At 37.6% G+C, this 17,005-nt stretch overlaps 4 protein-coding genes across 4 annotated transcripts; all 4 read left to right on the top strand.

The window, feature by feature from the left end:
* The first annotated feature begins 3,095 nt into the window (after window positions 1-3,095).
* Window positions 3,096-5,198, top strand: LOC131343154 (uncharacterized). Its single transcript, XM_058374595.1, has 2 exons — window positions 3,096-3,225; window positions 3,884-5,198. The coding sequence occupies exon 2, from the start codon at window positions 3,901-3,903 to the stop codon at window positions 4,375-4,377; it is 477 nt and encodes a 158-aa protein (XP_058230578.1). The 5' UTR covers window positions 3,096-3,225; window positions 3,884-3,900; the 3' UTR covers window positions 4,378-5,198.
* A 901-nt stretch (window positions 5,199-6,099) lies between these two features.
* LOC131343160 (polyubiquitin-like) lies at window positions 6,100-7,340 on the top strand. Its single transcript, XM_058374602.1, has 2 exons — window positions 6,100-6,155; window positions 6,647-7,340. The coding sequence occupies exon 2, from the start codon at window positions 6,661-6,663 to the stop codon at window positions 7,135-7,137; it is 477 nt and encodes a 158-aa protein (XP_058230585.1). The 5' UTR covers window positions 6,100-6,155; window positions 6,647-6,660; the 3' UTR covers window positions 7,138-7,340.
* A 2,172-nt stretch (window positions 7,341-9,512) lies between these two features.
* LOC131343164 (uncharacterized) lies at window positions 9,513-11,224 on the top strand. Its single transcript, XM_058374605.1, has 2 exons — window positions 9,513-9,586; window positions 10,249-11,224. Exon 2 carries the CDS (start codon window positions 10,270-10,272, stop codon window positions 10,732-10,734), a length of 465 nt encoding a protein of 154 aa, XP_058230588.1. The 5' UTR covers window positions 9,513-9,586; window positions 10,249-10,269; the 3' UTR covers window positions 10,735-11,224.
* Window positions 11,225-14,028: 2,804 nt separating this feature from the next.
* On the top strand, window positions 14,029-16,156 carry LOC131343772 (uncharacterized). The gene is made up of 5 exons (XM_058375702.1): window positions 14,029-14,071; window positions 14,261-14,602; window positions 14,828-14,938; window positions 15,079-15,116; window positions 16,028-16,156. Exons 1-5 carry the CDS (start codon window positions 14,029-14,031, stop codon window positions 16,154-16,156), a joined length of 663 nt encoding a protein of 220 aa, XP_058231685.1.
* The last annotated feature ends 849 nt before the right edge of the window (window positions 16,157-17,005 follow it).

Raw genomic sequence — 17,005 nt, 5'->3', positions numbered from 1 at the left:
AACACAGTGGCTTATCTAACTCCCTACACATAAAAAGAGGTAAATAACCCACTCCCAAAGAAAATGGCAGCCACACTCCTATAACAAGTGAACAGAATATACAGTGAACAATATATACAGAGTGAACACACACACACACACACAACTAACAAGTCCAAATTGGAAAACCAAGCTCAGAGTCAAGGGAAAACAAGCACAAGTCAAAAACCAGATTTCAACACAATAATCACTAGTATAACCAATCTACTAGAACTCCAAGCACACCACTACAAACACCCTCCACCTTGCTTCCCTTCTTCTTCCTTAAATACTGATAATCATTGAGGTGTAGGTGGAATTAGGACCGGCAAGGACAGGCTGGAAACTCTGGCAAGGAATCGGATCACAAATGAAACTGATCATCTCTCAGTTTCTGGTGTTGTGTTTTGATTTCCTCTCTGAAGCCACCTACTGGAACCTTCTCCAAAGTGCAACAACGCCTCTCACAGGAATGTGTGATGCTGGAATTCCCCTTCACGTCACCTTTACCTTTAGGCCTAACTTCCCTTTTCTTTCTCCAGCACACCTGTGAAATACACCAAACAGAAACCACCTGTGATGCTGGCACTAATAATTCCAAACAATCACTTTCCTTTCTTCTCCTCACAGGAAACATCCCGCTTCCGAAGAGAGAGGAGCGATCGGCTATGCTGAAGCACTCAGAGCTCTGAGATCAGAAATATCCAGCAAGACAAACTGTTCCAATAAACATGAACTCACTGCTCTATACAATAACACATTATTCACTGTGAGTGCTGTGTCCAGTTCAGGGACAGGGTGGATGTGGAGTTTATACTGGGATCACTGGAGGTTTAATTGTAAAATAAATTCCCAGCACAGATTTATTTTAAAGAAGGAATTTACGTAATAATTTTTCACCTTTTTACTTCATAGAGATTTCTGTCCCTGAAATTCATGCTCACAGAGCACATTTCGTCCAAGCTGACTTTATTTAATGGCCTTGATTTTGAGTTACTGAAGTCTGATTAATGTATTCCATTTAATTTAGTAAACCTACGAGTAATAATTATGAGTATGCAGTAATTATTCACTTATCACACAATGCTACCAAAAATAATCCCCTAGGCTATTGATTCAACATGTAATTCTCCCACCTACAACCAGTAAAAACAACCCTCAACTCGAAACTCGGGGTCTTCTTCACTGCCAGTTCCTTTCCTGTTTACTGAGTGAAGTCAAATCAACATGGCTGCTCACACTGTGAAGAACCTAAAGTCCTAAAGTTCCCTTTCACCTGCACCTCAACACTACAAAGACCAGGGAGATGGTGGTGGACTTTAGGAGGCCCAGGCCTCAACCTGAGCCTGGAACTATCAACGGCGACTGTGTGAAGTTGGTCAAGACCTACAAGTACCTTGGAGTACAGCTGGATGAAAGAATGGACTGGACTGCCAACACAGACGCTCTGTGTAGGAAAGGACAGAGCCGGCTGTACTTCCTAAGAAGGCTGGCTTCCTTTAACATCTGCAAAAAGCTGCTGCAGATGTTCTATCAGACTGTGCCCTCTTCTATGTGGCAGTGTTATGGGGAGGCAGCATAAAGAAGAAGGACGCCTCACGTCTGGACGAGCTAATGAGGAAGGCGGGCTCGATTGTGGGCTCAGAACTGGACGGCCTGACATCAGTGGCAGAGAGGAGGGCGCTGAGCAGGCTCCTGTCCATCATGGACAATCCACTGCATCCACTGTACAGCATCATCTCCAGACAGAGAAGCAGCTTCAGTGACAGGTTGCTGTCACTGCCCTGCTCCACTGACAGACTGAGGAGGTCGTTCCTCCCCCATGTGACTCTTTAATTCCACACGGGGTGGGAGGAGTCAGTGCTGACACTACTCTTCTCTCTGTACTGGACTGTACAATAAACCACACACCACACACTACACACAATACACTCCGGTTTATACAGAACTCTCAATAAACTGAGATTTGTACAGGACTCATAAACACACAGTTATTGCACATAAACAGTTTTTGGCACATCGACTAGGTCTGTAACCTTAAACACTTGTTTTGCACATTTCTTATCTTGTTCTTCATCTCATTCTCCATATTTATTCCTTAAATCTCTGTATTTAGTATTTTTCTGCTATATTTTGTTAATTTGATATATTTTTTGTTAAATTTTGTACCCTAATTTGGGTTTTTTAGTATTTTTGTTCTAAATACATTAAAAGGCAGGTCATGAAGAAGTGGATATGATGAAGCTCATCATCCTCATCATCAAATCCTGAGTGGAGAAACATGGACCATTCACATAAATACAACCGCCACAACTGGTGATCTCAAGCGACAAATTGCCCCAAAGACTTTCCATAACCAGTGGATGAAACCTACAGCTGAATCATGAAGAGGGTGAAAGATTGAGTTCTGAGATCAGGATCCACCGTGATCCTGCTGATCATCATGATCTCCTTTGTAGATTCACGTCACAGTTATAATGGATTCTTCTGAAATGGAAACTGCCTGAGGCTGAGATGTGGGAGTATTGATAATTTATCTGAATGAAAGAATGTGCTGTAACCATGATTAAAAAAGTATAACACACATTTTAGATCATATCAATAGTGTATATGTACACACACAGACACACACACAGACACACACAGACACACACACACACACACACACACAGACACACACACACACACACACACACACACACACACACACAGACACACACACACACACACACACACAGACACACACACACACACACACAGACACACACACACACACACACACACACACAGACACACACACACACACACACAGACACACACACACACACACAGACACACACACACACACACACACACAGACACACAGACACACACACACACAGACACACAGACACACACAGACACACACACACTTACTGACCTCTGCTGGACACTAAAACACTTAGACCTCTCCTGATGTCCGGAAACCGAAAGTAGCTGAATGAATCCTCGGAAAACAAAACCTGACGGAGGGCGGGCTCTGCTCTTCTCCTATTGGCTGGAAACATTAGCAGGCGGTCATCTCCATTGGCTGTCACACAGAAAGGGGGCGTGGTTATTAGACTATATAAGGAACCGTGGTCGGCTGCAGCGGGAGAGTTTGAGGTGATACTCGAGACTTTAAAGAGGACGAGGATTTTCAGGACACATTCATCACCTGTATAAAAGGTAGGTTTATAATAATATGTTTCTAAATAATATGCGTGTATCATAATGAGCAAAGTTTAATTAACTTAAAAAGATTTCAGCGATGGAAAATGATCAGTGATTAATAGAATCTGAAAAAATAAAGTTGTCTGAATGTTTGGTGAGCTGAGGGTAACATAATAAACATGTAATAGAAGGTAATAACACCTTTAATAACAATAGTGGCTTTGGTTCCTTTTCAGTACCTGTACCTTTGTACTTATGTTCTAAATGTTTAATAAACTCCACTTGGAAATATAGATTTAGTGCACCATAAAATTATTTATGGAGCATAATTTAAGGGTAATTATCTTTTAGAGACATGTTATATATACAACTTTCACATTAAAGGTTACAAAAAGTGTACACTTGAGAATCCCACCCTGGTACCACAACAAATGGACATGATCTAGCTGTAAACTCTGCTGGCAGCCATTTTAAATCCAGAAACACTTGACTTGAGGCTCTAGTTACATTTTTACATCATTTACATGGTCAAAATACACTCATTTCTAATTGGTCTAATTGGGGAGATGATAATTAATTCATGCTTGGTGATCGTAAGCTTCCATTAGTCTTTTAACTTCAGTGAAAAATGTTTTTAAATAAAACTAATCTGCATTTTTTTACTTTTACAAAGGTCATTAAGCAGCAGATATGATGGAGCTCAACATTAAAGTCCTGAGCGGGGAAACGAAGACCGTGCACGTGAATCCAGGTGCTACAATCGGTCAACTCAAGCATAAAGTCGCCCAAATCTTTAATGCAAGTCCTCTACGGATGAAGCTTTCTGTCACCAATGGGCGAGTGGTGCAGCTGGACAATGACCAGATGACTGTGAACCATTATGGTCTGAGTTCAGGAGCCACCGTGATGCTGCTGATCTCCATGACTCCCGTGCCACTTCAGGTGTTCGTGAAGAATGAGAAGGGGCAGACGAAGACATATGACATTACTGATGAAGAAACCGTCGATCAGTTGATGAGAAAGGTCCGCCAAAAAGAAGGAACACCAGAGGACCAGCAGCGGCTGATCTTCAATGGTAGACAGCTGGACTCTGGCAGGAAGCTGCAGGATTACGACATTGTTTCTGGAAGCACCATTCATATGACCCTCCGTCTGCGTGGAGGCTGATGGGACAGAAACACTTGGAGATCATTTTAGCCTAAAAAATGTAACATGATTCATCTCGTAATGTTTGTTACAGATTACTGAGGTGTCTTCATTCTTATTGCAATCAACTGATTCTTCCAGTCAATTGTCCAGTCAATTTCTCCAGAATCATTTCTGAATATTCCAGAATCTTTTGTATTGTGTCTTAATTTCAGAATCTTAATGTATTGTATTAAGTTTGCTTGCTTTAACAGTGATATTTTTTGCTTTTAGAATGATTTATTAGCAAGTATTATAAAAAATGTCCGAATAATATTTTTAAAAATGTGCATTTATTATGTTTATGTAATTGCTTTCTTGAGCAACATGTCAGTGGTTGAAAGATTACTGTAAAATGGATTGTTAAGGACTTGCTGTTAGGACCTGTAAAGGACCACAGTAATAAAAAATAACTGTGATAGTTTATTTTCTTATGGGCCTTCTGAATAAATTAATATAATTTTTATTTAAATAAAAATATTTATCATAATGACTCATTTGCATTGCCTTTTCTCTGCAGTGAAAGGACATAGATATTAGTTATAATATAAGCCTAGTAATGCTAGTTAGCTAGTTATAGCATTAGTCTACATATACTTTATAAACATTTTCCAGTAAGCTTTTAAAGTCCTGGTTTATTACTCAGTAACATGAAACGTCACTGAGTAAGGGTCAAAAAACTCAATCAAGATGAAGTGAATTTTAACAACAGCACATGTACGAGTCATGTTTTCATTAAAATATAGTACACAGTTACATGATTATCCTGGTCTATATAAGCAACCATTACCATGTAGCAAATGAGCTAATGCTAAATAAAAGCTAACAGCTGAATGTCATTTATGGGCTGAACCATTTTTGTGTCTATATTAACACATCACATCAGTAGTGAACTAAATAGACTAGGCACTAGATAAGCCAGAAGCCAACCTTCTCTAGACCAGTCCACTACTGCAACCAAGATGAAGATGCAAAATGTAATTCTCCCACCTACAACCGCTAAAAACAACCCTCAACTAGAAACTTGGGGTGGTTTCAACTGCCAGTTCCTTTCCTGTTTACAGAGTCAACATGGCTGCTCACACTGTGAAGAACCAAAAGTTCTCTCACTATTCTGAAATATGTTCATAGCAGTGCTGGATATTGATCAGTAAATTCACAAAACAAAACAAACAAATAAATAAGGAAGCTGTCTGAAGTCTGAGATAAAAAACAATAAATAAGCCACACCCCCCATGTCCTCTGAACTTCAGATAAATCAGATAACTTCAGTACACCACACAATATTAGTAATATTAGTCCAGCACCACGTACTAAACTGAAATATATATTTTATCTGAAATAAAATCATCAGTATAGATGTGTGTAGTATATGTATTAATGTGAAGGGCAATATGCAAATTACACCATATGGCTCTGAACATTCCAGAAGGTGTGCCATGGGGAATGTAGTGGACCTTCCCGTAACCTGACCCTTCACTTTACTGACGTCATTCCAATTCTACAGCCTTCACTTTACTGACGTCATTCCAATTCTAATTCATTTCTTTTCTCCAAAACTGAAACTTTTAAGTTCTGCTCTGGAGCGCCACACAGTGGTTTTAATAATAATAATGCTAGATCATCCATATCTCCTATTGGTTAACTTGTAAATAAGGGGCGTGGCTGTGGTTCTGTTATGCTGTTGTTAAATTGCGGTCCGCTGGAAAAGAGCCACAGTTTTCTGGGAAAAAGAGAGAAAGTACATCGTTTACTCAAAGGTAGGTTTCTCTCTCTCTCTCTTTTTTAAATGTGCACTTGATTAATAAAAATAAATTCTAAAAATATAAAATATTATATTTTTATTTGGACAAATTAAGTCACTAAATCCACCGTACAATAAAGTAAAACTGACTGACCTTTACATGTGTTCAATAATTTATCATTTATTTTATTGTTTTATGAAACAAATCAGTTTAATTCAGTTAATGTATAGGTAGTATAGATGCTTGGAGTGTGTTCTGTCTCTTCTTTATTAATGTTAATTATTTTTAAATAAAAAAAAAATGCATACATTAAAATACAGAACTATTTGAACAATGCTGGACAGTGCTAATAAACCTCCATTACTTGTTATTTATATTTGTCTCATAGCTTCAGTAAAAATGATGATGAAACCATGTTTCTGGCTTATTGATGATAGGTGATGATAGGATAGGATGAGTTAATTATTTGAATAAATTTGCATCTTTGGCTTTTTTTACACACACAGGTCATTAATAAACAATGGAGCTCGTCATCAAAGACATAAGTGGAACAACACAGCATGTGAATGTTCTGCCAAATACCACCATCGGTGAACTGAAGCAGAACATTGCCCCTCACTTTGGGGCAAGAGCCTCACGCCTGAAGCTTTCAGCCAGTGGTCAGATTCTGGATAATGACCAGAAGACTGTGAGCCAATACGGTCTGAGTTCAGGATCCACCGTGATGCTGCTGATCTCCATGAGCCCCGTTTCATTTCAGGTGTTTGTGAAGAATCCGAGTGGACAGATAAAGACATACGACATCACTGATGAAGAGACAGTCGATCAGTTGATGATGAAGATCTACCAGATAGAACAAACACCAGTTGACCAGCAGCGGCTAATCTACAACGGTCAACAGCTCCAGTGTGGCAGGAAGCTGCAGGATTACGACATTGGTCCAGAAAGTACCATTTATACGACCCTCCGTCTGCGTGGAGGCCGATGGGTCAAATAACATGTGGAGATCATTTTTGTCCTATTTAACCACAGGTCAAAAGATAATAATGGCCTAAATGGTCAAATTATTTGCTGTTTCTATTTATAATGTAACAACACATGTACAACTATCTTTAATAAATACATCATTAATATAATGCACCTTTTTATTTATTAAAAAGACCAAAACATACTTTAAATGTGTAAGTGGAAAATGCTGTCACTTGTCTAAATATTGTACTCTTGCTGTGATTTTTTTAATGTGTATTTTCTTACTGTTATATCCAAATAAATATAATAATAATAATAATAAAACTCACATATACACAACTACCAGTGTCTGTTTGAAAAGAAATGTTTATTGAATATTTAGGAAAGTACAGAAGACATTAGTTAATATCCTGGTCAACATAATTAAAGACACATATTTTACGTGTTTTTATAACAATAATAAATATAATAAAAATTAATTTTATTTTTTTTGTGTGCATACTGAATAAATATATGTATAACTCATCAGAGTACACACACACACACACACACACCTACCTGCTGGACACAAACACTTACACCTCTCCTGTGTCAGCTGAGATCATGTGAATAAACCTGAGTGAGTAGTCTAGGTTAGGCCGCACAGAGGAATTAGCTCAGGATTCAGTGATGATACCTTTACTGGAGGGATAGGGAAGACAGACACACAATAGTATTGCCACAAGCGCTAGTATATTGTGAATAAGAATATGTATACATATATATGCACAACTGTACAATGGGTTCTTCATCAGAGTGGGCCAAGGCCAAAATAATAAACATAACAGTTTGATAATTTACAACTTCCTAACCAGAAATTAAAGCAAAAGAAAAACACAGTGGCTTATCTAACTCCCTACACATAAAAAGAGGTAAATAACCCACTCCCAAAGAAAATGGCAGCCACACTCCTATAACAAGTGAACAGAATATACAGTGAACAATATATACAGAGTGAACACACACACACACACACAACTAACAAGTCCAAATTGGAAAACCAAGCTCAGAGTCAAGGGAAAACAAGCACAAGTCAAAAACCAGATTTCAACACAATAATCACTAGTATAACCAATCTACTAGAACTCCAAGCACACCACTACAAACACCCTCCACCTTGCTTCCCTTCTTCTTCCTTAAATACTGATAATCATTGAGGTGTAGGTGGAATTAGGACCGGCAAGGACAGGCTGGAAACTCTGGCAAGGAATCGGATCACAAATGAAACTGATCATCTCTCAGTTTCTGGTGTTGTGTTTTGATTTCCTCTCTGAAGCCACCTACTGGAACCTTCTCCAAAGTGCAACAACGCCTCTCACAGGAATGTGTGATGCTGGAATTCCCCTTCACGTCACCTTTACCTTTAGGCCTAACTTCCCTTTTCTTTCTCCAGCACACCTGTGAAATACACCAAACAGAAACCACCTGTGATGCTGGCACTAATAATTCCAAACAATCACTTTCCTTTCTTCTCCTCACAGGAAACATCCCGCTTCCGAAGAGAGAGGAGCGATCGGCTATGCTGAAGCACTCAGAGCTCTGAGATCAGAAATATCCAGCAAGACAAACTGTTCCAATAAACATGAACTCACTGCTCTATACAATAACACATTATTCACTGTGAGTGCTGTGTCCAGTTCAGGGACAGGGTGGATGTGGAGTTTATACTGGGATCACTGGAGGTTTAACTGTACAATAAATTCCCAGCACAGATTTATTTTAAAGAAGGAATTTACGTAATAATTTTTCACCTTTTTACTTCATAGAGATTTCTGTCCCTGAAATTCATGCTCACAGAGCACATTTCATCCAAGCTGACTTTATTTAATGGCCTTGATTTTGAGTTACTGAAGTCTGATTAATGTATTCCATTTAATTTAGTAAACCTACGAGTAATAATTATGAGTATGCAGTAATTATTCACTTATCACACAATGCTACCAAAAATAATCCCCTAGGCTATTGATTCAACATGTAATTCTCCCACCTACAACCAGTAAAAACAACCCTCAACTCGAAACTCGGGGTCTTCTTCACTGCCAGTTCCTTTCCTGTTTACAGAGTGAAGTTTAAATTTAAGCAAACATGTTGTTATAGCAGTATACTGTATATTACACCTCAGGACACAAGACAGAAAATCTTATTAATGCTGTAATGATTAATGCATGTAGGCAGCACTTTATTAAAAAGGGTGTTACTTACATACGGAGGCTGAAGGGAAACAGAAAGCCACTCCTAAATGCCGAAAACAAATCCTAAATGAAGGGGCGGGGCCTGATCTCATTCTGCTAGATCATCCATACCTCCCATTGGTTAAATTGTAAATAAGGGGCGTGGCTGTGGTTCTGTTGTGCTGTTGTTAAATTGCGGTCCGCTGGAAAAGAGCCACAGTTTTCTGGTTCTGGAAAAAGGAGATAAAGTACATCGTTTACTCAAAGGTAGGATTCTCTCTCTCTCTCTCTCTCTCTCTCTCTCTCTCTCTCTCTTTTAAATATGATATGTACTTCACATATTATAAATTCAATTCAATTTTATTTGTATAGAGCTTTTAACAATGGAGTTTATATCAAAGCAGCTTTATAGCAGAAAATAAGACAAAAGTCCTAGATTAATGTTAGACAGTATCATTACCTAGTGAGAAGCCTGAGGTGACTGTGGCAAGGAAAGACTCCCTTAGATGGTATGAGGAAGAAACCTGGAGAGGAACCAGGCTCCAAAGGAAAAGGAAAATAAAGTAAAACTGGCTGACTTTTATATGTGTGTTCAATAATAATTTATCTTTTTTTTTTTTTAAACAAAATACTTCAATTCAGTTACTGTATAGGTAGTATCAGTGCTAGGATTGTTTTCTGCCACATCCTTTTTAATGTTGGCTAGTAAAAAGTAAACACTTAGCTTACATCACAATTATTTAAAATAAATAAATAAAAAATACAGAACTCTTTGTACAGTGCTGGACAGTGCTAATAAACTTCAATTACTTGTTATTAATATTTGTCTCATAGCATCAGTGAAAATGATGATGAAACTGTTTCTGGCTTATTGATGATAAATTATTGGAATAAATTTGCATCTTTGGCTTTTTTTTTTTAACACACAGGTCATTAATAAGGGGAAAACAATGGAGCTCATCATCACAGATATAAGTGGATCAACACAGCATGTGAATGTTCTGCCAAATACCACCATCGGTGAACTGAAGCAGAACATTGCCCCTCACTTTGGGGCAAGAGCCTCACGCCTGAAGCTTTCAGCCAGTGGTCAGATTCTGGATAATGACCAGAAGACTGTGAGCCAATACGGTCTGAGTTCAGGATCCACCGTGATGCTGCTGATCTCCATGAGCCCCGTTTCATTTCAGGTGTTTGTGAAGAATGAGAAGGGACAGATAAAGACATACGACATCACTGATGAAGAGACAGTCGATCAGCTGATGATGAAGATCTACCAGAAAGAACGAACACCAGTGGATCAGCAGCGGCTAATCTACAATGGCAAACAGCTCCAGTGTGGCAGGAAGCTGCAGGATTACGACATTGGTCCAGGAGGCATAATTTATATGACCTTTCGTCTGCGTACCGGCTGATGGTACATGATAAGTTCATTTTTGTCCTTTTTAACACCACAGGACAAAAGATACTACTACTACTACAAATAATAATAATAATAATAATAATACTTTACTGAGTATGTTGTATGTGATTTGAGTGATTTGATCAGTCAGCTTATTCTCCTATTTAACCACCATTTTAAGAAAGTAATCACATCTGGAAACCTCTGTACTTCTCTTTCCTGACACACTTCTGCAGATGCTTTCAACACACACTTAGATACCCTACAGTAATGGCAGGGTTGAATGATATCAGCATAAATGGTCAAATTTATTTATTGATTTATTTATTGTTGCTATTTATTATTTAACAACACAATAATGTACACAACACAACAATGTACACAACAATGTAAACACAACATAACAATGTATAACCATCTTTCATATGTATGTAATAATCTTTATTTAGTAACAAGACCAAAACATACTCTTGATTTTCAAACTTAAATTGTAAGTTAAATAATGTTTAAATATTGTCTAAATTATGTGTATTTTCTCACTGTTAAATCCAAATAAATATAATAATAATAAAACTCATATATACACGACTACCACTGTCTGTTTAAAAAAGAAATATTTATTGAATATTTAGGAAACTACAGGAGATATTAGTTTATACATATTTATACATATACTGTACATATATGTTTATACATGTACATATTTTATAGGAATTGGTTTCTTTCGTATGCCTACTGAATACACAGATGTAAAGCACGCACACACACACACACACACACACACACACACACACACACTTACTGACCTCTGCTGGACACTAAAACACTTACACCTCTCCTGTGTCAGCTGAGATCGTATGAGTGAACCTGAGTGAGTGTTTGGTGTAAATTAGAGCAGAAATGTCCACACAAATGTATATTCCTTCACATTTTAATATAATGTAGTGCTAGATTTAGGACAGTTTTACTGAATCCAGCACTACAGTAAACACACAGGACTTCCTAGCAGCCAGTAAGGAAGCACTCAGAGCTCTGGTCTTTCATTAGGAGGTGGGAGGGGGTTTTTGTGTGAAGTCACATGAACAGGTACAAACTAACCAGTAGGGTGCAGGTCTTTAAACCGCAGTAAAATTCAGTGTGTGAGAACTTTAACAGTTCTGCTGACTCTCCCTTTCTCAGCATGATAATTACAGACAAAGTGTTTCAGCAAAAGAATACATAAAAATAATGCATTCTAGCACCAAACACTGACAGCTAATCTACTCACAGTGTGGCATGAGGACAGAGCTGTGAGAGGAGCAGAACTGATCACTGGACTGTGATCAAGTGCAATAACTTTTCCAGTCACAAAAGACCAGCGAGAAGAAGCTACACTGTGAATTGTGGGATCTTTTACACACAGGTGTGCGCTTTATCAAATCACGTCCCATCAGATAAACCCTCATCAATCTTTAAAGACATATTCATATCTATAATCAGTGTCACACTTTTCATTACCCTGATAATTTTGAGAATGTGGAGCCAAGGGTCTGAAATTTCTGATTTGCAATAGATTTGCAAAAATGTGGGGTTTTTTTTAGTATGTTTAGATTAATAGGAAAAACAGTTCCTTTTTTAAATTAATTATTCTGTGGACATTCTGTTTAAATTAAAAGAGTTTTATGAATTGTCCATTTTTGAATAAACTTCTTGATTTCTTCTGTCAAGTTTTAACTGTCCTGTAGACTGAATTGTACAAAAAAAAAAACATGTTAAACCACAAGTCTGCAACTGCAACTGTCCTCTTCGTGGTCTGAACATTTTCCAACCACAGACCCGGCTCTCTGTCCATTTGCACGCATGACTTTTGCATTTGAACTGCAAAGACTTCTGACACTCTCACCTGCGTTTCATCATCCTGACCACGAGCTGCATTCTCACAGCTTTCCTTTTTCCACTATTCACTTACCAAAAAGCACCCTGAAAGATTATCATCCATAGAGCAGTTCATCCTACTGATAATCATATAAAAAACAAAAATATTTATATAAAATGTTTAGGCCACGTTTTTCCAGCGATGGTGTACCACAGAGAATATCACACATCACATTCAGGTGTTAATATAAAAAGGGGCTAAACTAATATATTAATAATATTTTCCTGGAATATTGTCTTAATTTTGGCAATTAATGTATTTACATATGTTATTGTTATATCAAAATATATGAAATAGGCTTGGTAGCATATTTGAACAATCTTGACAAATCTTTAACTCATTAAATCTTTTACTAAAACCCGAGAGCAGATGTGTGTTAGACTACGGTTTTATTTCAAGCTGAGAAATAATAAACTCCATTCAGTCTCATCAATGTCTCAGAGAAATTAAAGAGATAATAAGGAGAATTTTTTTTCTCTTGGGCCTTTTTAGTTGCCAAAGGCTTTATAAATACACAGCCCACCCACCCGACACACACACACACACAGACACACACACACACACACAGACACACACACACACACACAGACACACACACACACACACACAGACACAGACACACACACACACACACAGACACACACAGACACACACACACACAGACACACACACACACACACACACACACACACACACACACACACACACAGACACACACACACACACACACACACACAGACACACACACACACACACAGACACACACACACACACAGACACACACACACACACACACACAGACACACACACACACAGACACACACACAGACACACACACACACACACACACAGACACACACACACACACAGACACACACACACACACACACACACACACAGACACACACACACACACACACACACACAGACACACACACAGACACAGCCCACCCACCCGACACACACACACAGACACACACACACAGACACACACACACACACACAGACACACACAGACACACACACACACACAGACACACACACACACACAGACACACACAGACACACACACACAGACACACACACACACACACACACAGACACACACACACACAGACACACACACGCAGACACAGACACACACACACAGACACACACACACACACAGACACACACAGACACACACACACAGACACACACACACACAGACACACACACGCAGACACAGACACACACACACACAGAGACACACACACAGACACACACACACACACAGACACACACACACAGACACACACACACACAGACACACACACACACAAAGAGATAAACCCTGCATTTGATTTGCCACACAGATCATTTCCTCTTTGTCTCTCAGCCGTTAATTCAACAATGGCTCACTTTGAAATTCTGTCTGTGTTTCTCTGTGTCATGGGTAAGTGTTTATAATCTCAGTTCTTACATTACTATATTAACAAACATTAACATTCTGTTGACAACTAGGAAGAATCTGGATCCTACTATACACCACATTACACCACTTTTTTTTAACAAAAGCTCATGTCTGATAAAATTAAAAAGTATGTATGATGTGTTAAAATGTGGAGTGTTTTCTGTGTTGCAGGTTTGCTCTCAGAGACTCCGAGTTCTTTAACTTTGGAGGCAGAAGCTGGAGATAACGTCACTATTTGGTGCCAACATGATCGGACTGATCCAGGTTCCATCTTCTGGTTTAAACAGACGAGTGATTCAGTTCCACTTCTTCTTGGGTGTAAAAAGTTTTTGACATCAGCTCCATCACAAAAGTGTTACTTCTTTAGTGAGAGTGAGAGAATAGTGATGTCTGTTCATGGCAGTAAAACGTCTCTCACAATCACTGCAGTAAACGTCTCTGATACAGGACTCTATTACTGCAGCTTCACTGAGAGAATGATCTTCAGCAACTCCACCTATTTACACGTGAAAGGTACATTTATAGAGTGAAGAGTTTCAGTAAAAGTTCAGATTCAGATGCTTGAGAGTGTAAAAAATAATGTTTCATTTTTCAGACCTAAATAAAACATTTTCTGAGAACTTGGACAGAGCAGCGGGTTTGTTGTTTTTGTTTTCCAAAAGGCTTCTGTACATTTTTAGATAAAAATATTACCCAGGTTCAGAAATCACAAGGTTTTCTTTAATATTTTTCTCCAAGATTGTGGATGTTCTGCTGTGTTCTTCATGCTGATTGTGGTGTTTGGTGCAGTGATTGTGTTTCTTCTCACTGTCCTGATCTTCATTATACTGAAACACAGAAAAACACACAGAGGTAAAATATATACTCCTCTAATAATAATAATAATAATAATAATAATAATAATAATAATAATAATAATAATAATAATAATAATAATAATAATAATAATAATAATAAGAGTTTTTTTTTGTTTTTTTGTGTTGCTCTAGGTGCTGAAGCAAATAACGGGGTAAAAGAAAACAATGAGGTAAATTTGCCGCTACAATTAAATAAAACTAATAGAAACACTGAGGGCCAGTTTTATTAATCTTGATTCAAACTAGAACAGAAATCAGCACATTCGTTCGGGGATTTTCCAGAACATCTTTTCAGTAAAAATCTTCAAGTTTTTATTATTTACTTAAATATATACAGAGTACATATATAAATATATGTATATATTCAAAAAAAGAAAAAAACATAAGATTAATCAATAAAATATTTAAAATAAATAAATATTTAAATTATTATTTTTTAATATTTAGAGTTATTTAGAGTTACCTTCAGAATAGTATCCAAGTTTTTTTTTTCAGCATCTGTAAACATGTTGGACTTTTCATCTGGTTCTTGTTGCTTTGGCTTTTGCAGGAGACATCCACATTTCTTTTTCTTTTTTTTCTTTTTCTTTTGGCATTTTTATAAACTTTTTTTTAACCCGTAATGACTCCGTAATGAGCCTGATGAATGATTAAAGTTATTGCGTCTATCTGTTTATTCCTGAAAGTTTCACTGATAGGACATCAGGTCCGAGCTGATATTGTTCACAAATGACTTGTTTTTAACTTATAGAGAATTAAACTCATACAATTCGAGGGCCAAATACTGGGAAATATGTATTAGTAAAATAAGCTGGAGTAATAGAATAATAATAACTAGAGAAAATGACCAATATTATAATAATAATAGCGGTAGTATTACTTTAGTTCTAATACCCATTCCCATAACTCACTTAAATGTTTATTCTCATGAACAATGATGTACATGTGCTAAAGTTTCTAGGCTCTGGAGTTTGTCCGAGACGAGGGCTTAATGAACTTGAGACATCTAGAGGAAAAAAGTTAGGCTTAGTCAATTTATTATTAATATTTTATTTTTTTATTTTAATATGTTTTCCTGCAGGTTTCTGACCCGGACTCACTGCATTACGCTGCACTCCAGTTCTCTAAGAAAAAAAACAAGAGGAACAAGAGACGTGATGTAAAGGTGGATCAACATGTAATCTACTCTTCTGTCAGACATAAAGAATAAGGTGTCTGCATAATGTTATTTATCACTGAATGTTTAGCTTAAACTGATATTTTGAATGGCCCTGTAGTTGAAGAAACTCTGTTGGTTGTAAAATCACAATTACAGAATTACAGCCTAATTGTATAATTGCACAAGCTTCGGGATTCTGCATTATTTTTATTTGCTATAATTATAGTATCAAGCGTCTCAGTTTATCCTCCAGTGCAATAAAATATTCTGGTGTAAACAGATGCATGTCTTTATTTTGTACTTGTTTTTAAGAAAATAAATGTAGAGGCACTGATGATGTGTTTCAACAATATGCACCTAAAATGAAAGATCATCCTTTAGTGAAATAGAAATATTTGCTAATAGGCTTTCTCCATAGACTTGTCCTTAGCATGTATAGTTCATGTTACTTTGGTTTGTGGTTCATGTTTAGTTAACTTCTTTCTGCACTGTGGAAACTAAGAAACTTTCATCCGCCTTTGTCTCCCATTTTCATGTCAGTGAATATGTGTTGTGAACGTAAAATAGGCTGTTGCTATGACAATGAATCGTGTGTATATATGAGACTGTGCCTCATCACTGACTATACATAAATACTGATGAAGATCTAATGAACAGATATTATTCTCTCAATAGTGCCCTCTTTACCTCTCACAATCTTTGTAACATTTACACCTTTACCTCTGTTCCACTCTAAATGTATTTGTCACTTGTATAGGTTTAGCGTGGGCAGCATGGTGGCTTAGTGGCTAGTATGTTGCCTCACAGCCAGAAGGTCCTGGGTTAGGGTTCGAACCGACCTGTGTGAGGTTTGCATGTCCTCCCCGTGCCTGCGTGGGTTTACTCCGGGTACTCCCGTTT

The sequence above is a fragment of the Hemibagrus wyckioides genome, linkage group LG22 (assembly GCF_019097595.1).
Source record: "Hemibagrus wyckioides isolate EC202008001 linkage group LG22, SWU_Hwy_1.0, whole genome shotgun sequence".
Lineage (NCBI taxonomy): Eukaryota > Metazoa > Chordata > Actinopteri > Siluriformes > Bagridae > Hemibagrus > Hemibagrus wyckioides.
The sequence above is the reverse complement of the archived record's forward strand: the minus strand, read 5'-3'. Positions and strand labels throughout refer to the sequence as shown.